The 24,589-nt window shown below is 42.8% G+C and overlaps 1 protein-coding gene across 6 annotated transcripts in view; it reads right to left on the reverse strand.

Moving 5' to 3' along the window:
• The window catches only part of LOC115172827 (arf-GAP with SH3 domain, ANK repeat and PH domain-containing protein 2), a 101,709-nt gene that overhangs the window by 70,217 nt on the left and 6,903 nt on the right, over positions 1-24,589 (reverse strand). For all 6 annotated transcript variants that reach the window (XM_029730617.1, XM_029730613.1, XM_029730614.1 and 3 more), the window contains exon 2: positions 1,781-1,853. In XM_029730617.1, coding sequence (XP_029586477.1) covers positions 1,781-1,853 — 73 coding nt within the window. The remainder of the gene's footprint in view (positions 1-1,780; positions 1,854-24,589) is intronic.

Here is a 24,589-nt window from a genome sequence, read left to right on the forward strand (position 1 = left end):
CTTTGGAACTTTGGTTTTCCTAGATACGGCTACATTCGGAAAGTATTCAGACCCGTTGAACTTTGACCTTTTCCACATTGTTAGGTTCAGCCTTATTCTAAAATTGGATAAGTATTTCCCCCCCCCTCATCAAATGGACAGATTTTGACATTTTTGCAAATGTATTATAAATTTAAAAAACAGAAATGCCGTATCTACATAAATATTCAGACCCTTTCCTACGAGACTCAAAATTGAGCTAAGGTGCATCCTGTTTCCATTGATCATCCTTGAGATGTTTCTACAACTTGATTGCAGTCCACATGTGCTAAATTCAATTGATTATCTTTCCAAATCCTGTCCACACACCTGTCTATATAAGGTCCCACAGTTGACAGTGCATGTCAGAGCAAAAACCAAGCCATGAGGTCAAAGGAATTGTCCGAAGAGCTCCGAGACAGGATTGTGTCCAGGCACAGATCTGGGGAAGGGTACCAAAAAATGTCTGCAGCATTGAAGGTCCCAAAGAACACAGTGGCCGCCATCATTCTTAAATGGAAAAAGTTTGGAACCACCAAGACTCTTCCTAGAGCTGGCCACCCCGCCAAACTGAACAATCGGGGGAGAAGGGCCTTGGTCAGGGAGGTGACCAAGAACCCGATGGTCACTGACAAAACTCCAGAGTTCCTCTGTGGAGATGGGAGAACCTTCCAAAAGGACAACCATCTCTGCAACACTCCATCAATCAGGCCTTTATGGTAGAGTGGCTAGATGGAAGCCACTCCTCAGTAAAAGCCACATGACAGCCCGCTTGGAGTTTACCAAAAGGCACCTAAAGTCTCTCAGACCACGAGAAACAAGATTCTCTGGTCTGATGAAACCAAGATTGAACTCTTTGGCCTGAATGCCAAGTGGCATGTCTGGAAGAAACCTGGCACCATCCCTACGGTGAAGCATGGTGGTGGCAGCATCATGCTGTGGGGATGTTTTTCAACGGCAGGGAAAGGGAGACTAGTCAGGATTGAGGCAAAGATGAACGGAGCAAAGTATAGAGAGCCTTGATGAAAGACTGAGGCGAAGGTTTGCCTTCCAACATGACAACAACCCTAAGCACACAACAAAGACAATGCCAGGAGTGGCTTCGGAACAAGTCTCTGAATGTCCTTGAGTGGCCCAGCCAAAGCCCGGACTTGAACCTGAACGAACATCTCTGGAGAGACCTGAAAATAGCAGTGCAGCGACACTCCCCATCCAACCTGACAGAGCTTGAAACGATCTGCAGAGAAGAATTGGAGAAACTCCCCAAATACAGGTGTGCCAAGCTTGTAGTGTCATACCCAAGAAGACTCGAGGCTGTAATCTCTGCCAAAGGTGCTTCAACAAAGTACTGAGTAAAGGGTCTGAATATTTAAGTAAATGTGATAGTTTTTTTGTGTTTTTTTGATACATTTGCAAATATTTCTAAAAAAACTATTTTTGCTTTGTCATTATGGGGTATTGTGTAGATTGATTGGGGGGGGAAAAACTATTGAATACATTTTAGAATAAGGCTGTAATGTAACAAAATGTGTAAAAAGTCAAGAAGTCTGAATACTTTCCGAATGCACAAGCTTTTTGACTTTCTAAAATGATCTTCACAGGTGGCTCTGAACCCTGACCTTTCATTAGATAGACCTTTCGGTCACCCAGACCCTGACAGCTTTAACCAAAGATAGCATTAACCGCTAACCCTTGTCAACCTCCAGACCATAGAGAGAGGTATGGTGTTTTAACTGTAAATGAGCATAAACCTCTCACTCACCCAGACCTGAGGTGTAGATGGCCTTGACTGACTTCTTCATCTTGTACAGCACACTGCGGTCCACATCCAGCGCCTGGAGGGAGGAAAGGAGACAGAAAGAGGGAAGAGAGAAAGGAAGTCCAGTTCTTGTCAGTTCAAAATCACAATTGAATCCATATGGCACAGAAACTGTAGCATTGATTTTGCCGTGCTTGAATTACTTCCAAGGGTAATATTGGATGGCAGTAATGTTGTGAGCTCTGAGGTACTTTTGTTTCCTGATTTAGTGATTAAAGGATGGAGGGTTTCTCTTATCTCTGGCATTGATAGCGGTCCTCTTGCCAAAAGCCAATGTGGACACAGGGAAAGGGGATACCTACTCAGTTGCACAACTGAATGGATCAACCGAAATGTGTCTTCCCCATTTAACCCAACCCCTCTGAATCTGAGCGCCCGGGGAGAAGATGTTGTTAGAGGTTAACTGTCTTGCTCAAGGGCAGATTTTTCCACCTTGCCGGCTCAGGGATCCAAACCAGCAACCTTTCGGTTATTGGCCCAATGCTCTTAACTGCTATGCTACCTGCCGCCCCACAGGTGTGTGTGTGTGGGTAGCAGGTGTGTGTGACTTGCATCTGTGTGTGAGAGAGTGTGAGACGAGGCACGGCACAGCCTCCTGTCTGTCTGCAGGTGATTCATTATTAAAGACAATACTATAAATAGATCCAACTGATCTCCAGTCTGGTGGAAGAGGGGAGAGGGAAGGAAGGAGAGAGAGGAGTGCAGGAGGAATCCATACAGACCACAGGAGGCCTGTTCAAATCAGGGACCAGTTCAGCTATGGAGGTAGGTCAGGTTGATGCTGTCTCACACCAACAACTAGCCTATTCTATCATTTTGATTTATTTTATTTCACCTTTATTTAACCAGGTAGGCTAGTTGAGAACAAGTTCTCATTTACAACTGCGACCTGGCCAAGATAAAGCAAAGCAGTGCGACACAAACAACAACACAGAGTTACATGGAATAAACAAACATACAGTCAATAACACAATATAAAAAAAAGTCTATATACAGTGTGTGCAGAGGAGGTAAGATAAGGGAGGTAAGGCAATAAATAGGCTATAGTGGAGAAATAATTACAATTTAGCAATTAAACACTGGAGTGATAGATGTGCAGAAGATGAATGTGCAAGTAGAGATACTAGATACTATAAGATGTACTGTAGATCAAACACATTAGTGCTGAGCGATTAATCAAAATGTTGGTAATTTTTATTTTTTTTAAACTACCAATTGATCAATGTAGGTTCAACTACTTGAATTCCATTTTGTTTTTTTCTTCTTCTGTGAGCTCAATGCACAGAGTCTCTAGAGATCAAACAATTCAGGCATGATCTGATTTGTAGCAGGGAGTTGTAGTTTCCAACAGGCCAATGTTCTACACAGTTTACTGCAGAAAACGTGATAATTAACTACAATGACCATAATCCATTGTGCAGCTACTGTACATGCCCAGTCTGTTTCTTTCACGCCTGCTATTATTTCATTAATGAAATAATAACGTAATCAAATAAATCAAATGTAATATACACAACATCTGCAATATTTTATTATAGTAAAGTACTGTGAATAAGTGATGGTTAATAAGTGATGGTTAATAAGTGGCAAGCAGTCATGGACAGTCACTTCCATCATGGGACTTATATTGTTTTATTCTGTGTTATAGCATTCAACCCCCATAATGCATAGTGCATTTCATGTTGAAAAAAAAATTCAAATCGAAACCGAAATCATGATCTTTTTTTTTTATAAATCGAACTGAAACCTAACAGACCTCAAAAGGCACTAATCGCTCAGCACTACAAAGCATGCACAGAAATCAACTCACAAAGCTAACACACAAGCTAATTGCCTCACACACACACTAATGCACTTACATTACACATACACACACACGCTGTCTGACTCCAGCTGAGACAATGCACCACTGTACTAAGAAACCGACCGATGATTAGAGGGTCACCGGGGGATTGGTTTGTGCTTCACTAAGTAGGTCCACCCGGCGCCACTCTGCCCTTGTTCCCAATCTCACGGCATTCAACAGATCATCATCTTTGCCTCAGTCTGAATCTACTAAAACTGCAAAATAACCCAGGCAAAGAAGCTACGTTCAGTTTCCACAGATAAACATAAACAGTATTCCCCACGCTACACTGCTAGCCATGAGAGAGAACAACTAAGCCCGAATCAATGTTATGTTAGAAAAGGCTCTGTGATGTTTTATATCCAGAATGTCATTCAGTATCTCCCAGTACTCGGGCCTTAGAAGTGCTCTGTGCTCCGTTTTTGCTGGTTTTGTATTTCATGGAGTGGGCAAAAGCTGACGGTGTGTTTATTGGCCTCTTACTGACACAAGAAAGGCAACCTATAGTACCAGTCAAAAGTTTGGACACACCTACTCATTCAAGTTTATTAATTTTTTTACAATTTTCTACATTGTAGAATAATAGTGAAGACTTCAACACTATGTAATTACACATATTGAATCATGTAGTAACCAAAAAAAGTATTAAAACAATTCAAAATATTTTATATTTGAGATTCTTTGAAGTAGCCACCCTTTGCCTTGATGACAGCTTTGCACACTCTTGGCATTCTCTCAACCAGCTTCATGAGGAATGCTGTTCCAACAGTCTTGAAGGAGTTCTCACATATGGTGAGCACTTGTTGGCTGCTTTTCCTTCACTCTGCGGTCCAACTCATCCCAAACCATCTCAATTGGGTTGAGGTTGGGTGATTGTGGAGGCCAGGTCATCTGATGCAGCACTCCATCACTCTCCTTCTTGGTCAAATAGCCCTTACACAGGCCGGAGGTGTGTTTTGAGTCATTGTCCTGTTGAAAAACAAATCCTATTCCCACTAAGCGCAAACCAGATGGGATGGCGTATCGCTGCAGAATGCTGTGGAAGCCATGCTGGTTAAGTGTGCCTTGAATTCTAAATAAATCAATGACAGTGTCACCAGCAAAGCACCCCCACACCTCCATGCTTCATGGTGGGAACCACATTTGCAGAGATCATTCGTTCACCTACTCTGTGTCTCACAAAGACATGGCGGTTGGAACCAAAAATCTCACATTTGGACTCATCAGACCAAAGGACAGATTTCCACCGGTCTAATGTCCATTGTTCATGTTTCTTGTCCCAAGCAAGAGAGCTGCGTCTTACCTAAACTTGACCTCTGAGATCTGGCCAATGGGAGGCAGTGCAGCGGCATTGCCCCGAGTTACGACACCACTGGGCCTACTGTGTGAGACCTTATTGACTTTCAAATCCACATCCCACTTCTGGACGTTTCCCTACAATAACCCTCTCTGTCAGAAAAGAAGGAAAAATAACTCTCCCATAAGTGCTCAAACAGTCATTTTGATCGTGGCTTTTAAGTCCCGTTTTCTCCAGAAGAGAGAAAAACAGTTAACACAAAATCTAAAAACTTCATCATACTAGCTGAACACAATTACTCATCATGAGACGCTAACAAGATCTCCACCTGAGTATTCCCATTTAATCCTAGCTCCCTGTCCACCACTAGCTGAGTCACACAACACAGGCCTCCTAAGATTCTCCCAAGACAGCCTACAAGCATTTACCACACAACATTTACTGCAAGTGCTGCCGCCTGCTGACTGTGTCAGTAAGGGGCAAGCAATCCTTTGCAGCAATTGAAGTTGTCAATTGAAGTTGTCAAACAAACATCCAAAGGCCATCGATATAGATGGAGTTATCCTAACCACAGCTTTGTTTGAACAATTTGGTCCCAAGAGTTTCCCATTGATCATTCTATTGTAAAAAATGAGTCATTAGCCAGTCTAGTGTAAAATATGACTCGCATAAAACACAATACTATTAGCTCCACAGAGACCATCTGGATTCATAGACCAAAACAAAGTCCAGAACCCACACATAATGAAACTCTGGTTTTCAACCACACTGGAGGTATTGTTCAAAGCAAGCTATGAAACAAAACACAGGCCACAATATAGGTGAATCCCCTTTAAAAGTGGAACCTGAGATGCATAGTTGTGAAATGTTTTTCTCCATCCAATATCACCTTAAGCTCAAACACTCTCCTTCTAGCCCTGGTCTGGATATCTGCTTATGTAAATAGATATTTCATTTAGACTCGTGAGGGTGCAGGGTTTCCCAAACTTGGTCCTCGGGACCCCAAGTGGTGCACGTTTTGGTTTTTGACCTAGCACTACACAGCTGATTAAAATAATCAACTAATCATCAAGCTTTCATCATTTGAATCAGCTGTGTAGTGTTAGGGCAAAAAGCCAAATGTGCACCCCTTGGGGTCCAGAGGACCGAGTTTGGGAAACGTTGGTATAGTGATAATGCCCTAAACCAGGGCTCTCCAACCCTGTTCCTGGACAGCTACCGTCCTGCAGGTTCAGTCCAACCCCAGTCTAGGTACGCTAGATTAGGGTTGGAACGACCAGGGACCAGGGTTGAAGAGCCCTGACATAAACGCATTTCTGCTGACATCATCCCTCCCTAAGTATGCAGCAACTGTGGGACTTGTAATATCCAAAATGGATCTCCATTGATTTCTAGTTTCCTCTCTCCTTGAGGATGATACCACCAAGCAGTGACAGAGTTATTAAACCAGGACAGAGATATAAATCAATCAATCTGTAGCTCTATGTTACTCAGATCCAGAGTTTTATTACCTATGTCAATTATGCAGTCTGAACACACCGAGCTTCCGCAGCAGTCAGTCAATGGAGTCTTAGCTATGCCCTAGAGCTGCAATATCAAAGTGTTGTTTGATTGAAGCCATAGACATGGCTGGCAGAGGTAGGCGATCAACACAGCAGGGGAGGCCCCACAGGAGAGAGAAATAATACAAGCCCCTAAAACAACTTGCGAGGTCTGGCAGCCGAGGTAGAAATGTGCCGACTAAGTCACTGTGGTGTGATGGGTTCAGATTCAGCAGACTACTAAGAGTAACTGTCCTCTCTGGCAAGATGGTTGCCGGCTTTCTGGATAGGCACAAACCAAACGGACGGCTGATTTAGAACATTGGAGAGCATGCCGCTTCTGGCTTTCGCCATGTGTTTTCACTGAAGGCAGCCAAGTCAACAATATGTTTAAGATAAAGCTCTCTCACACCTACAGGGATGTACTGTAAAACACTAAGAAGATCATACCTACCTACTTCATCCACAGAGCTAGGAGGCAAGTGTGATATTGATACACCGTTTGTGTTTTAAACTGCACATCAGAACCCTGTTTGAAGCTCACCGAAAGATTTTACGAAAAGCATGATCAAGACATCTTTGAAGCCCTTAAAGAAACAAAAAAAATCTGTCCGTTTACTTAGCCTAGCAGGTGTTGGAGGATTAGCCAGTTTGCTAGGATCTTGATAATTGCTCACAACACATCTGACACATTTTGTAACACATCAAGTTTGTAGAATCGTTTGAAGCTGGAGCGTCAAAGATGGTCTGTTGACAACCACAAAAAAATCAATGCTAAATCGGTCATGAACAACATGTAGCATACTTGCTAAATTACCCCATCTTCACATCAATCTCACTGGTCAATTTATTTATTTAACTAGGCAAGTCAGTTAAGAACAAATTCTTATTTACAATGACGGCCTAACCCCGTCAAAGCTCCAGTATGCGCATTTATATCGACAGCAGTGCTTTGATCAATCCGAGGTCCATTGGAAATGCCTTCACATTCACAAAACGCACATAGCCCATCAAGCAGCATCACACCTCAGCAGACACTTTCAATCTGGAGAGAGTGCTCTGTCAGGAAATTGGGCATGTGCACAGGGACAGACGGAGACATAATCCAAGTGCAGCTGAACACAACACAGCCCTCAATCACTCTCACACATTCACTCTTTCCTCACTGAGGCATTCTTTCCTCACTGAGGCATTCTTTCCTCACTGAGGCATTCTTTCCTCACTGAGGCATTCTTTCCTCACTGAGGCATTCTTTCCTCACTGAGGCATTCTTTCCTCACTGAGGCATTCTTTCCTCACTGAGGCATTCTTTCCTCACTGAGGCATTCTTTCCTCACTGAGGCATTCTTTCCTCACTGAGGCATTCATCATTCCAACCAATGACGAATCAGAGTTCACCAAGAAAGAGTCTACTCTTTTGTATGTTCTGCTGTTTGAAGCAGCAGTTTCTAAAATTAGAGGCTTTTAACCCAATGAGCAGAGAACAAGAAGGGATTTCCACCACTGTACTGTAGCATGATAGGACACTGCTGGGCCTTTGAATCTGTTCCAAGATAACACATTCACCCAAACTCAGAATGTTTCACAGAGGATAAACAAAGTATTTCTTGGGAATTTGAATTCCCTTGCTGGTTCTGACGATGCCCTTGCTTCAGTTGAGAAGATCGAATGAAATAATGAGTTTTAATGCATGACATCAGGCTCCATCCTATCTGAGTACGCAGGGTCGTGACCGAACGATTGAGTCACATTATACTTCCCAGGACACAGAGAGGGCTAAGGTTTCAAAGCTCCTTGTCAATTTTGATAGATTCCCTCTAAATTTAAAATGCATTATCATCAGGAAACAGCCGGCCCGGAGTCAGATGACAAATAGGGCAGGCTACAGCATCTAGATGTTGCCATGTAACTTCAGAGAGAAGTATTTTGAGTTGCGCAGAAATATATATCTATTTTTATTTTAAAAAAAAGAGATGGCAATAACAGATTTCTGAATTAATTCACCAGTTATTAGCATAACCAGCAATATGAGCGATCGTAAAAATGTTTTGCCAATGGACAAAATTGGGTTCTTACTAGTGGATTTATTACCATGTGATTACACTAACACTTCTTGAATACCTAGAAAATCCTTGTACGATCTAATTGGCTATAAAAGAATACGAAAACGACGAGCACAGATCTTATTTTAAGGCTTTACAAGTAAATCCATGACCATATTGGAATCATATTTCCTCCAAACCACACTAACAACCTCTCTGGCTCTGCTACCATCCCACTTCCCCCTGGCTGTCAGTATCACCGCCATGACTGGAGAAAAACGCCAATTCCTGCCAGACAGCCATTAACCCCAGAATGGCTGACCAACACAGACCCCCACATCTGCCGTCTGGGCCTGGCTTAGATATCAGCTGAGAAGGCGAGGCCTAATACCTAAAGCACTTGCACTACACTACCCACAGTCTTCCCAAAAAAACACCTACATTATCCACAGTCTCCCCAAAAAACCGTCTACATTATCCACAATCTCCCCAAAAAACCGTCTACATTATCCACGGTCTCCCAAAACCGTCTACATTATCCACAGTCTCCCAAAACCGTCTACATTATCCACAGTCTCCCAAAACCGTCTACATTATCCACAGTCTCCCAAAACCGTCTACATTATACACAGTCTCCCAAAACCGTCTACATTATCCACAGTCTCCCAAAACCGTCTACATTATCCACAGTCTCCCAAAACCGTCTACATTATCCAGTCTCCCAAAACCGTCTACATTATCCACAGTCTCCCAAAACCGTCTACATTATCCAGTCTCCCAAAACCGTCTACATTATCCACAGTCTCCCAAAACCATCCACATTATCCACAGTCTCCCAAACAAAAACATGGAGAGAAATTAGCTGGGGAGGGTCATTCTTATTTCATTAGCTTTTCATAGAGCGTCCATTTTACAGTCTCTTTGTGGGTTTGGAGTATATTTCAACCTCCCTTTCTCCTTCTACTGTTTGTGAAACGAATGAGGGTGGAAGTCTTGGAATAACAACAGTGTAATGTTTTAAGTAGTTTTCCTAAAATAGATTTGAATTTTTAGGCTATGCTATCATCACATTGGCTAGAGACTAGTTTTGTTTTGTAACAAAAAAAATAGCCTCTCTGTCAACACACACAGAGACGTATTTTATGTCCACTGTTTCCAAGGCCATCGTAAGGCCAGGGGAGTAGGAATTGGGCAAGATGAGTAAAAAGAGCAGATGTTTCGGTGAATAAGGGACATGAGAAAAATATATGTTGACAATCTGGGAACTTGTGCTTTCCCTCCCTGAGACGAAGAGCAATCAAAATGCCGGGATTAGATTAGTTCCTTGGCATAAAAGGCTTTCCTGGATGATTGCATATTGTATAGTGACAGGGGCAAACCTACCTCATTGTTCATGTCACGATACTATTTGATGACGGCACGTCTAGTGGCTTGGACCCCAGCACACTTCAACCCGACCCCCACTACCACAGACTCCCACTCAGAGAAAACAAAGCAGTCGTGTGGGGTCGGCACTTTTTAATCCACATAGCCAGCTCTCCTAGTCTCGGCACAAACTAGTCGGTTACGTCGCCACCACGCCTTCTTTGAACTGCTGAGGAGCATGGGAGGGAGCAGGGAGGGACACCCACAAAACACGTCTGGTTCCTGTCTGGTATCACACAAAAAATCCCCTAATGCTGGAGTCATACAAGGAAACAGTCGGTGACGCGAGTTGAAAATTCGCCAAGAAAGGGGGCAGTCTGGGGTAATTATCTAATTCATTGGGGGTACTGGGAGGGGGACTTTGATTCTAATCCAATTTTTATAGATGTTATAGAGCAAACCAACACCCTGAAAAGAAAGAAAGGACTGCTGTGGCATCAGTGTTTCTGCCTTAGGGTTTATTCTACACCACCCTGGTTTGTAAATGGCGTACAGGTATTACTGGATTGTGGGTCTCATTCACTAGGCCTATATTTCTGAGAAATGTAGCAAGATTGGGGGTGGGGGATTAAACAAGGCAGAAGGGAGTCTGGGTAATGAAGTCTATATGTGCAGCTACGACCGTGGGGAGCAGGCTGCCGTGGCAGAGGCCCTCCCGACACAGAGCATGTGATATAGCTGTAGATGCGCGGCACAGGGTCAGCGCTCGGCCTTCGGCCTCTCCGTCGAGAGAAGGACAAACAGAAGTGGGAAAGCGGCAACACATGACCACACAAACATCCCTCTTCTATAGCTTCCTGGATGAAGTGCGTAGTTGCGAGTGCATCCTGACAGCAGGTAGGAGACGATAGGAGCTGCCTTGTGGTAAAGATATTCAGAGCTCTAAAAGAACAAGACTGATGTCATTTTACTGAACTGAAATAATAAATAAACATCCGACAACTCAGAGCAGAAAACGTGCCTGAAAAGAAGAGCACAGAGAATTAAAAAAAAACAGCACAGCCTACTTCAATGTCCATATCTGTGCGCTTTACTGCCTGAGGACTATGCACTCACAATTTGGGTGAGAACTAAAAAGGACAAAACCCTTTCAAGCACTTCATTCACAACTTTAAGCAATTTGGAGCAACTGAGTAAATACCTGAACAGGTCCATTGCGCCATTAAGGGGACCACTAACAAGCTGTAGTTCCTGTGTTTGACACAGAACAGTAATGTATGCGGTTACCCTGAGGGAGTGGGAAAGTCAGCCGGCGCAGAGTCAGCGTCTTCACTGGGCATATTATGGTCAGTGGGAGTGTTCTGAGAGCCATGCGGATGAAGGTTAGCAGAGTGAGGAGAACACACAGCTCTCTCTCTACCGATTTAACAAGACCTCGCAGCTTCTGACCAATGAGTGAGTCAAGTGAACACACACACAATAAAAACACTCTGAAGTCCACTCTCAATTGCACTGTAAAATAGGAGTCTGACATGTAAGCAGGACTAGTACTTTTTTTCCCTTCTTACTTTTAATAAACTAATGTATTTATTTTTTAGCAAATATTTTCATACTTTAAATTCTGCATTGTTGGTTAAGGGCTTGTAATTAAGCATTTCACAGTAAGGTCTACACCTGTTGTATTAGGCGCAATTCACAAATACAATTTGATACCTGCAACAATAAACACAACATGTCCATTAAAAAACACTCGACAAGGTAAACAAAATGGTAAACTAAGAATCAGTGTACCAGCTTATATTGACAACCAGCTTCTTTCTCAAGGCCATCAGACTGTTGAACAGCCATCACTAACAGAGGCTGCTGCCTACATACAGGCTCAAATCATTGTCCACTTTAAGAAATGGATCACTAGACACTTTAAATAATGCCACTTTAACAATGTTTACATATCTTACACATCTCAAATGTATATACTGTATTTTATACCATCTATTGTACCTAGCCTTCCCTGTAGCTCAGTTGGTAGAGCATGGTGTTTGCAACGGCAGGGTTGTGGGTTCGATTCCCACGGGGGGCCAGCACAGAAAAAAAATGTATGAAATGAAATGTATGCATTCACTACTGTAAGTCGCTCTGGATAAGAGCGTCTGCTAAATGACTAAAATGTAGCGTATGCCGCTCGGTCATCACTCAACCGTATACAGTGAGGGAAAAAAGTATTTGATCCCCTGCTGATTTTGTACATTTGCCCACTGACAAAGAAAGGATCAGTCTATAATTTTAATGGTAGGTTTATTTGAACAGTGAGACAGAATAACAAAAAGAAAAAAAGAAAAAGAAAAACGCATGTCAAAAATGTTATAAATTGATTTGCATTTTAATGAGGGAAATAAGTATTTGACCCCCTCTCAATCAGAAAGATTTCTGGCTCCCAGGTGTCTTTTATACAGGTAACAAGCTGAGATTAGGAGCACACTCTTAAAGGGAGTGCTCCTAATCTCAGCTTGTTACCTGTATAAAAGACCTGTCCACAGAAGCAATCAATCAATCAGATTCCAAACTCTCCACCATGGCCAAGACCAAAGAACTCTCCAAGGATGTCAGGGACAAGATTGTAGACCTACACAAGGCTGGAATGGGCTACAAGACCATCGCCAAGCAGCTTGGTGAGAAGGTGACAACAGTTGATGCGGTTATTCGCAAATGGAAGAAACACAAAAGAACTGTCAATCTCCCTCGGCCTGGGGCTCCATGCAAGATCTCACCTCGTGGAGTTGCAATGATCATGAGAACAGTGAGGAATCAGCCCAGAACTACACGGCAGGATCTTGTCAATGATCTCAAGGCAGCTGGGACCATAGTCACCAAGAAAACAATTGGTGGCACACTACGCCGTGAAGGACTGAAATCCTGCAGCGCCCGCAAGGTCCCCCTGCCAAAGAAAGCATATATACATGCCCATCTGAAGTTTGCCAATGAACATCTGAATGATTCAGAGGACAACTGGGTAAAAGTGTTGGTCAGATGAGACCAAAATGGAGCTCTTTGGCATCAACTCAACTCACCGTGTTTGGAGGAGGAGGAATGCTGCTTATGACCCCAAGAACATCATCCCCACCATCAAACATGGAGGTGGAAACATTATGCTTTGGGTGTGTTTTTCTGCTAAGAGGACAGGACAACTTCACCGCATCAAAGAGACGATGGACGGGGCCATGTACCGTCAAATCTTGGGTGAGAACCTCCGTCCCTCAGCCAGGGCATTGAAAATGGGTCGTGGATGGGTATTCCAGCATGACAATGACCCAAAACACACAGCCAAGGCAACAAAGAAGTGGCTCAAAAAGAAGCACATTAAGGTCCTGGAGTGGTCTAGCCAGTCTCCAGACCTTAATCCCATAGAAAATCTGTGGAGGGAGCTGAAGGTTCGAGTTGCCAAACATCAGCCTCGAAACCTTAATGACTTGCAGAAGATCTGCAAAGAGGCGTGGGACAAAATCCCTCCTGAGATGTGTGCAAACCTGGTGGCCAACTACAAGAAACGTCTGACCTCTGTGATTGCCAACAAGGGTTTTGCCACCAAGTACTAAGTCATGTTTTGCAGAGGGGTCAAATACTTATTTCCCTCATTAAAATGCAAATAATTTTATAACATTTTTGGCATGCGTTTTTCTGGATTGCTTTGTTGTTATTCTGTCTCTCACTGTTCAAATAAACCTACCATTAAAATTATAGACTGATCATTTCTTTGTCAGTGGGTAAACGTACAAAATCAGCAGGGAATCAAATACGTTTTTCCCCTCACTGTATTTATAGACTCAGCAAAAAATGAACGTCCTCTCACTGTCAACTGCGTATATTTTCAGCAAACTTAACATGTGTAAATATTTCTATGAACATAACAAGATTAACAACAGACAAACTGAACAAGTTCCACAGACATGTGACTAACAGAAATGGAATAACGTGTCCCTGAACAAAGGGGGGTCAAATCAAAAGTAACAGTCAGTATCTGGTGTGGCCACCAGCTGCATTAAGTACTGCAGTGCATCTCCTCATGGACTGCACCAGATTTGCCAGTTCTTGCTGTGAGATGTTACCCCACTCTTCCACCAAGGCACCTGCAATTTCCCAGACATTTCTGTGAGGAATGGCCCTAGCCCTCACCCTCGGATCCAACAGGTCCCAGACGTGCTCAATGGGATTGAGATCCGGGCTCTTTGCTGGCCATGGCAGAACACTGACATTCCTGTCTTGCAGAAAATCACACACAGAACGAGCAGTATGGCTGGTGGCATGTCATGCTGGAGGGTCATGTGAGGATGAGCCTGCAGGAAGGGTACCACATGAGGGAGGATGTCTTCCCTGTAACGCACAGCATTGAGACTGCCTGCAATGACAACAAGCTCAGTCCGATGATGCTGTGACACACCGCCCCAGACCATGACGGACCCTCCACCTCCAAATCGATCCCGCTCCAGAGTACAGGCCTCAGTGTAACACTCATTCCTTCGACGATAAACGCGAATCCAACCATCACCCCTGGTGAGACAAAACCGCGATTCGTCAGTGAAGAGCACTTTTTGCCAGTCCTGTCTGGTCCAGCGACGGTGGGTTTGTGCCCATAGGTGACATCTGGTGAGGACCTGCCTTACAAGAGGCCTACAAGCCCTCAGTGCAGCCTCTCTCAGCCTATTGCGGACAGTCTGAGCATTGATGGAGGGATTGTGCGTTCATGGTGTAACTTGGTCAGTTGTTGTTGCCATCCTGTACCTGTCCCGCAGGTGTGATGTTCGGATGTACCGATCCTGTGCAGGTGTTGTCACACGTGGTCTGCTACTGCGAGGACAATCAGCTGTCCATCCTGTCTCCCTGTAGCGCTGTCTTAGGCGTCTCACAGTATGGACATTGCAATTTATTGCCCTGGCCACATCTGCAGTCTTCATGCCTCCTTGCAGCATGCCTAAGGCACGTTCGCGCAGATGAGCAGGGACCCTGGGCATCTTTCTTTTGTTGTTTTTCAGTCAGTAGAAAGGCCTCTTTAGTGTCCTAACTTTCCACAACTGTGACCTTAATTGCCTACCGTCTGTAAGCTGTTAGTGTCTTAACCTCTCTAGGGTAGGGGGCAGTATTTGCACGGCCAGATAAAAAACGTACCGGATTTAATCTGGTTATTACTACTGCCCAGAAACTAGAATATGCATATAATTATTGGCTTTGGATAGAAAACACCCTAAAGTTTCTAAAACTGTTTGAATGGTGTATGTGAGTATAACAGAACTCATATGGCAGGCAAAAACCTGAGAAGATTCCTTACAGGAAGTGCCCTCTCTGACCATTTCTTGGGCTTCTACACTCTATTGAAAACTGAGGATCTCTGCTATAACGTGACACTTCCTACGGCTCCCATAGGCTCTCAGAAGGCGGCAAAACACTGAATGATGCCTTTGGAGCCCCTGGCTGAAAAACAGTAGCGCATTTGGATAGTGGTCGATCAGAGAACAATGAGACTGGGGCGCATGCACGAGGCGACACCATGTTTTTATTTTTTCGTCTTTGAACAAAAACAGGGTTTCCCGGTCGGAATATTATCGCTTTTTCACGAGAAAAATCGCATAAAATTGATTTTAAACAGCGGTTGACATGCTTCGAAGTACGGTAATGGAATATTTCAATTTTTTTTGTCACGAAACGCGTCGGGCGAAACGCGTCACCCTTCGTCACCCTTCGGATAGTGTCTTGAACGCACGAACAAAACAAGGATATTTGAACATAACTATGGATTATTTTGAACCAAACCAACATTTGTTATTGAAGTAGAAGTCCTGGGAGTGCATTCTGACGAAGAACAGCAAAGGTAATCAAATTTTTCTAATAGTAAATCGGAGTTTGGTGAGGGCCAAACTTGGTGAGTGTCAAAATAGCTAGCCCGTGATGGCTGGGCTATCTACTCAAAATATTGCAAAATGTGCTTTTGCCGAAAAGCTATTTTAAAATCGGACATAGCAATTGCATAAAGGAGTTCTGCATCTATAATTCTTAAAATAATTGTTATGTTTTTTGTGAACGTTTATCGTGAGTAATTTAGTAAATTCACCGGAAGTTTGCGGTGGGTATGCTAGTTCTGAACGTCACATGCTAATGTAAAAAGCTGGTTTTTGATATAAATATGAACTTGATTGAACAAAACATGCATGTATTGTATAACATAATGTCCTAGGAGTGTCATCTGATGAAGATCATCAAAGGTTAGTGCTGCATTTAGCTGTGGTTTGGGTTTATGTGACATTATATGCTAGCTTGAAAAATGGATGTCTGATTATTTCTGGCTGGGTACTCTGCTGACATAATCTAATGTTTTGCTTTCGTTGTAAAGCCTTTTTGAAATCGGACAGCGTGGTTAGATTAACGACAGTCGTCTTTATAATGGTGTAAAATAGTCATATGTTTGAGAAATTGAAGTAATAGCATTTCTAAGGTATTTGAATAACGTGCCACGGGATTCCACTGGCTGTTGAGTAGGTGGGACGATTTCGTCCTACATACCCTAGAGAGGTTAACGACCGTTCCACAGGTGCATGTTCATTAATTGTTTATGGGTCATTGAACAAGGATGGGAAACAGTGTTTTAACCCTTTACAATGAAGATCTATGAAGTTATTTGGATTTTTACAAATTAGCTTTGAATGACCGGGTGCTGAAAAAGGGCCGTTTCTTTTTTTGCTGAGTTTATGTACATATTCTTATTTCATCCCTTTAGATGTGTGTGTATTAGGTAGTTATTGTGGAATTGTTAGAATACTTATTAGATATTACAGCACCGTCGGAACTAGAAGCACAAGCATTTCGCTACACACGCATTAACATCTGCTAACCATGTGTATGTGACCAATACAATTTGATATGGTAAAGACTTCCACTTATTAAAAAAATAAAACTGTCCAAACACAACTCATAGGCGTTTGGTGCTTTACTACTCACTGGTGAAAACGACAAAAGGGAAACCCTTAGACCTGGACAGTCACCACCTGCCAGCAATAATCCTCACACTTTGGTGAGGACATAAAACGGAGTTACTAAAACCTGCAAAGAAAAACACTGGTTCGAAATAGAAAGCCAGGCAGTGCCAAATCCCTGGTGTAGGGCTGGGCAATATATAAATCGAATTTGATTATTTAGAATGTTTTTGCGCAATATTCCAAATGCCTGTATCGCAATATGTTTTTATGATTGTTTATGTCTGCTTGTTCTCATGTTGTCATTTTGGTCTCGTCTCCTTCTGTGCTGTGCACACCTTCTCATTTACACCAGAGATCCGCCATAACAGCAGGAGTCTGTCTACCCAAAAGACAGGAAAACAGGCGAAATAAGCCCACAGAAACGCATTGGGCTTATTTTGGACAGATTTTGGCGTCCATTCTTCTATGGTTTAACACACACACACACACACACACACACACACACACACACACACACACACACACACACAAAGCCCCTGCCACTCACACAACAAAGATGAGAGATCACTTCTTCCTCTCTGACAAGCAGTTTCAAACTCGCTATTTGCATTTGAGGTTTGGTCCAACAGAATCAGAGACATTATTTTACTATGTATTATTGTCTCTAATAGAGAAGTTACCTTTTCTAACAATACCCTTTTTATGTATCAACTGCTCACATTGAGAGCAGACACTACTAAAACGAGAGTATCAATGAACATTGATTCTGGAAAATGCTCAGTTTGTCACGCCCAGCATTGCACTACCAAATACCGGTAGCAGCATTTTAGCTGTCTAGTGTGTGTTTTATAAACGTGCAATAAACCTAAAAACACAATTATATAAAGAATTTGCAACTTGTTCTCATTCTGAAAAGTAAGGTAGGCTACTTGATTTCAACATCTGAACACAGTGGACAGGCTAGCATGCTGTTCAAACAGTTAGAGACGGACAAAAAGGTGGGTTCATAACAATTCAACTGTCCTGCCTTGTTAGCTAGCAAATGGATCCAAGTTGGCTAAACTTAAAATATAAAGATTAGCTGGACTTTAGTGGGTCTTAAGGTTGTGGGAGGATTATATTTAGCCTAGGTATAATTTCATGAGCCCTGAATTCATTAGATTATTGCTGACTGTTTGAAATGCAGTGTATTTGACCTTTAATTGTCAAATAAAAATGGTTTTTAGTTTTAAAATGGAGATATACACTAACGTCACTTAGAAATATCCTTGTTGTTGAAAGAAAAGCACATTTTTTGTCCATTAAAATAACATAAAATTGATCAGAAATATAGTGTAGACATTGTTAATGTTGTAAATGACTATTGTAGCTGGAAACGGCTGACTTTTTATGGAATATCTACATAGGCGTACAGAGGCCCATTATCAGCAACCATCACTCCTGTGTTCCAATGGCATGTTGTGTTAGCTAATCCAAGTTTATAATTTTAAAAGGCTAATTGATCATTAGAAAACCCTTTTGCAATTATGTTAGCACAGCTGAAAACTGTTGTCCTGATTAAAGAAGCAATACAGCTGGCCTTCTTTAGACTAGTTGAGTATCTGCAGCATCAGCATTTGAAGGTTCGATTACAGGCTCAAAATGGCCAGAAACTAAGAACTTTCTTCTGAAAATCGTCAGTCTATTCCATGAGAGAAATTGCCAAGACACTGAAGATCTCGTACAATGCTGTGTATTACTCCCTTCACAGAACAGTGCAAACTAGCTCTAACCAGAATAGAAAGAGGAGTGGGAGGCCCCGGTGCACAACTGAGCAAGAGGACAAGTACATTAGAGTGAATTGCCCATATGTTTGACATTTTTTTATAAATGGAGATATGATTTTTAGGCCGTATTGCCCAGCCCTACCCTGCTGTAGCTATAGGCTACATCAATGGATGGCTCCATTTGTGTCTGGAGAAACCACTTGCCAATTGAATGACCCTCTGCCCTGCAATTGACCACTTCAAAGACATTTCCCCTTCCTTTGTTGTCAATGGGGTGTCATATGGACACTTTGACACATGAGGACCAACATTCCGCACCGCAGATTGGTTTATTCAACCATCGTTGACAAACTTTCAAGTTCGTCTAGTCTGAACAGATTCTCACAGGTTATAATGCATTTGGGGTTTGGGTGCAAGATGATTCTCAGATTTTATTTCAGCAACCACTGCCTGTGAACACTGGACAAGATGTGGCATGCCTGGAAAGCAGAGGGATTTGGGCTTTTCAACACTTAGTGGCTATTTGAGACCGTGTGAGAAGAGCTGTTCATCTCAACATTACCAATTTACAGGGAACAATTGAAAAGATACAGTGCCTTCAGAAAGTTTAAAAAAAACAGAAGTTTCAACACAGACCCACTCTCTCCAAGATACTGTTGAGAGACCGTGTGAAGGTTTAGGGCAGAGTTGACCACAAGGAGGAACAGCTACAAAACAACCACAGCCAGATCTGAACACCTACAGGCTAAAGGTAGTCAGCAATAAAACATGACACTCCGGTGCAAAGTGTTCGATTTGGCTGCTCCATAAATGTTAACCTTTTGGTTGTAATATCATCACCTCTTGAAGAGCATGCCTTCAGAAAGTACTCATACCCCTTGACTTATTCCACATTTCGTTGTGTTACAGCCTGAATTCAAAATGGATTAAAATGATTGTTTCTCTCACTCATCTAAACACAAAGTGAAAACATGTTTTTAGAAATGTTTGCAAATGAATAATAAATGGATTACAGAAATCTAATTTACATAAGTATTCACACCCCTGAGTCAATACATTACCTTTGGCAGCAATTACAGCTGTGAGTCTTTCTGGGTAAGTCTCTAAGTGCTTGACACACCTGGATTGTGTAACATTTCCCCATTATTCTTTTCAAAATTATTCAAGCTCTGTCATATTGGTTGTTGATCATTGCTAGACAACCATTTTCTGGTCTTGCCATAGATTTTCAAGTAGGTTTAAGTCAAAACTTTAACTCGGCCACTAAGGAAGGTTGGTAAGCAACTCCAGCGTAGTTGGCCTTATGTTTTAGGTTATTGTCCTGCTGAAAGGTGAATGTCTCCCAGTGTCTGGTGGAAAGCAGACTGAACCAGGTTTTCCTCTAGGATTTTGCCTGTGCTTAGCTCCATTCTGACTTTTTTTTATCCTGAAAAACTCCAGTCATTAACAATTACAAGCATACTCATAACATGCAACCACTACTATGCTTTAAAATATGGAGTGGTACTCACTAATGTATTGTATTCGATTTGCCCAAAACATAACACTTTGTAATAAGAACAAAAACTGAATTACTTTGCTACAGTTTTTGCAGTATTACTTTAGTGCCTTGTTGCAAAAAATAAATAAATGCTGAGTTAGAAAGGACACTGCTATCTTTGTAGTGACTGGGTGTATTGATACAACATCCAAACTGTAATTGATAACATCACCATGCTCAAAGGGATATTAAAATGTCTGCTTAATTTTTTTACTCCCCTACCAATAGGTGCACTTCTTTGCGAGGTATTGGAAAACCTCCCTGGTCTTTGTTGTTGAATCTGTGTTTGAAATTCCCTGCTCGACTGAGGGACCTTACAGATAATTGTATGTGTGAGGTAGTCATTCAAAAATCATGTTAAGCACTATTATTGCACACGGAGGGAGTCCATGAATCTAATTGTGACTTAAGCACATTTTTACTCCTGAACTTATTTAGACTTACCATAACAAAGGGGTTGAATGAATATTGACTCAAGACATTTCAGCTTTTCATTTTGAAAAAACGTAATTACACTTTGGCATGATGAGGTATTGTGTGTAGGCCAGTGACCAAACATCTCAATTGAATCCATTTTAAAGTCAGGCTGTTACAACAAAATGTGGAAAAAGTAAAAGGGTGTGAATACTTTCTGAAGGTGCTGTATACTACTGATGTGATGTGCTTGAAGATTGAGGTGACTGAGCAGTGAGGACAAGTGGGACTTCAATGATTGGTCGTTAATAGAGTGATCAAGAGGTGAAAAGGTCAGATAAAGACAAACGGGGAGCTTGGCCAATCCCCAGGGGTGCAGTACACTTTTACTGAATCACACTCAAGACTGTTGGTTGTAGGTGTGACACAGTGACCCGCATTCACTCTCAGTGGGAATGTTCTGGTAGGCTGTACGATGAGCAACTGTTGAACAGGATATTCAGGATCTGATTATGCCCAGAGTCTACCAACTGAGAATACAAATGTCAAGCTTTGAATGAAAAAAAAAGAGCTTTTGAACTACCAAGGGTGGAAAAAAAATCAGGAAAGAGACCCGACAGCACCATTTTAAAAGGAGTCTGACTTAATAAGGAAGTATTTAACAAAGTTTATAAATTAGCAGGGGACTGATGAAAGCTCAGCGTGAGGGAGGGGTGGGTAAATTAAGACCAAATGTGTCTAGCCCCCCATAAAATCCAGTCAGCGTAAGCACCGTTTCTGGTCTGCTCGTATTTACCAATGTGTAGGCCTCATTGCGGAAACTTAGCAATGCCAAAAGCAAAGTGCCATAGTTGCATACAAGGAGCATTGAGGATGCTTGAGGGACTTGGAGTGAGAGACTGCGTTCACCTGGAAAGGATCAACTGGTGACTTTGGAAAACATATGGTCCAGTGTGCTGCGGAAGGGATATACGTGCATGAGTGTATCTGCTGTGAAAAGGAATAAACAATCTTTGTATAAAGTTCCTTTGAAATCTGAGGACTTTATTACTTTTAAGGATTCTGATCCAACTTAATTCCTGTCTCCAGGAGTACTAAGACAACGTTGCTCCAAAGTAGGCAGAGGCACTACTTTGACAGAACCACGTTAGGCAGAGGCATAATACATTTGGCTGTATTAAAGTTTGTGCCCCTCTGGGAACAGCTTAAATCTCTCAGCAAATTTCTGTAGTTTTTTTTCAGCTTTACTATATGTGGAAAGAATGGGTACATTGTGCATGTCCCAACTCTCAAGGGAGGCAGACCTGCTTGACAAATGGATATAGTATGAGGAAGGACATTAAGGATATTTAAAACTAAGTTCCTGAGTTTCTGTTTTCTAAAACAGAGTCTTTTAACCCGTCTTTTGTTGATTCATGTAGAAAATCTGTTGAAAGAGGCATAATTGCGAACAGCATTTCCAGTCATGTAAAGAACAACCTAAACCTAGCCACTAATGACATCATAAGACCTCGTTGAGGACTTACTCACATCCAACTTCTCAAAGAGAGAACACATCTGAAAGCCCTTCCTCCATGAACCCACTACAGTTTTCAAATGGTAAATTGTTTATTTTTGTTGTTGCTACTTTTACCCCTTATTCTTCCCAATTTCATGATATCCAATTGGTAGTTACAGTCTTGTCCCGTGGCTGCAACTCCCGTACGGACTCGGGAGAGGCGAAGTTCGAGAGCCATGCGTCCTCAGAAACACGACCCTGCCAAGCTGCACTGCTTCTTGACACACTGCTCGCTTAACCCGGAAGCCAGACGCACCAATGTGTCGTAAGAAACACCGTACAACTTGCAACCAAAGTCAGCTTGCAGGCACCCGGCCTGGAGTCGCTAGAGTCGTCGTCGCTAGAGCGCGATAGAACAAGGACATGCCGGCCGGCCAAACCCTCCCATAACCCGGATGACGCTGGGCCAATTGTGCGCCGCCTCATGGGTCTCCCAGTCACAGCCGGCTGTGACACAGCCTGGGATTGAACCCGGGGCTGTAGTGACACACCAAGCAATGCAATGGCTTAGACCGCTGCGCCACTCGGGAGGCCCTCCTACTGCAGTTAAGTGAACACGACAACCCAGCAACACAATTAAAAGAATTTGACGAAACTGCTCTGCCCCTGTGCAGAGGCCATGGCAACAAATCAATGAAGTAGTTCATTAATGAAGAGGCACGGCCTGTCAGGGAACACTTAAAAAGGAGCTGTTCATGGCAATCTGTGACAGGCCCCCTGACGGTGGGCCTCCACACTCCCATGCACAACAAAGGCCGGTGCACTCCTGACCCCTGTCTCCGATCACACACCGTCCTATTAATAAGATTTCCTCGCACCCCCTTATTCCGATGAATGATCCTGTGTAGTGGCAGTGGTGGGGGGGGGGATATTGTATCCCAACAGCCCAGGGTCACCAAGGGGAGCCCTGGCCCCAAATCGATTGGGAAAGTACCGTGACCCGTCCCCCTCCCACCGTTCCACTGTTTAGCCACATGGGGGGGGGACTTCTCATCTGTAGGAAGGCCCCAAAGAGTGAGAGAGAGAGCCTGATACTGGGAGATAACAGGGAGCCTGCTGTCCCTGGCTCCAGTTATACAAGATACCTTATGCTTCAAACACACACATTGGAAGAAATATGCTGGGTACTCTTAGGGTGACAAAAGAGGACTTTTCATAGTTTCTGATAGAAAGGTTGTGTGATACCAAATCAAATCCAATTTTATTGGTCACATACACGTTTACCACATGGTATTTCTGCTTGTTTGCTAACTAGACTGTCAGAAGTGAGGATGTAGACAAAAAACATTGCCTAAAAAAATAGGCAACAAAAAACACTTAACCAGCTTCCAATGTCCAGATGGAACAACCGTAGGTCATTAACCAGTTCAGACAGAATCTGGCAGGGGATCATATTTACTATGGGGCAGGTTTGTTCCAAAGCTCTGAGGAGAAATGGTCTAAATGTGGTGATCCTTCCAGCAAAATAATTTCAATTACACTAAGTATAATAAGCTCCTTAAGAGGATGCAGGCCAAGGTGGCTGGCAGTCTGGGCAGCTCATTCATTGATTGTCTCTGCATACTTTATCCTTGGTGTCTGAGGCCTTGTTAAAACTTTCCTCCATGCCAACTGTTCTGCGCTACAGGTGCTCACTCCAGCACAGCCTGGTAGTTCCCACGGACTATGCCTAGGAATGGATGAGGTGATGCCTTCCACTGGCCCGGGAAGAAAATCCCAAATTGTTTGCATATAGTCTATTTACACACAGCTCTGACATGTTTTGTGTGGACCCCAGGAAGAGTAGCTGCAGCTTTTGCAACAGCTAATGGGGATCCTAATAAAATAACAAATACCAAATCACAACAAATAATGAAGGGTTGTCGGACACACCACCAGGCTGCTCATCTAGAGGGAATAGGGTTGCAGGCTCCATGAGAAAACCTATTACTATTTGTCTGTAGATACAGTCAGGAGTATATATTACTGTTAAACCTGCAGATTACACACCGCAGAGTGAAGCAGCCTGGGGTGGCTAGAAGATAGATTGTTGATATAATCTTTTATAAAGGATATAAGTTGCATCCATTTCTCAGTACGCAAAGAGGAACCTGTTGATTGTTAAATATTCTGTGTAGCTTGGAAAATAAATAATTATCTCTCTGAATGACAACAACGATGTTTGTTTCGAACATCAGGGCTGTTTTCTTAAAGAAATGAATGCGCTTTGTGTTTTGTTTCCTTGCTTCTTTGTCACCTTCACCGCATCCGCAATCCACTGCTTTTCACAATCTTGGGGAATTCAATTAAAAACCACCAAGTATGGAGTGGAGACCACTTCCTCAATGTTAACCAGATACATAGAACAGACTCAGCACAGGAGATTAGGGCTGGTGCAAACAGTTTCCCCGAATGCCAGGAATGCCACGGTCATTCCCCTGA

This window comes from Salmo trutta, chromosome 33 (assembly GCF_901001165.1).
Source record: "Salmo trutta chromosome 33, fSalTru1.1, whole genome shotgun sequence".
Classification (NCBI taxonomy): Eukaryota; Metazoa; Chordata; class Actinopteri; order Salmoniformes; family Salmonidae; genus Salmo; species Salmo trutta.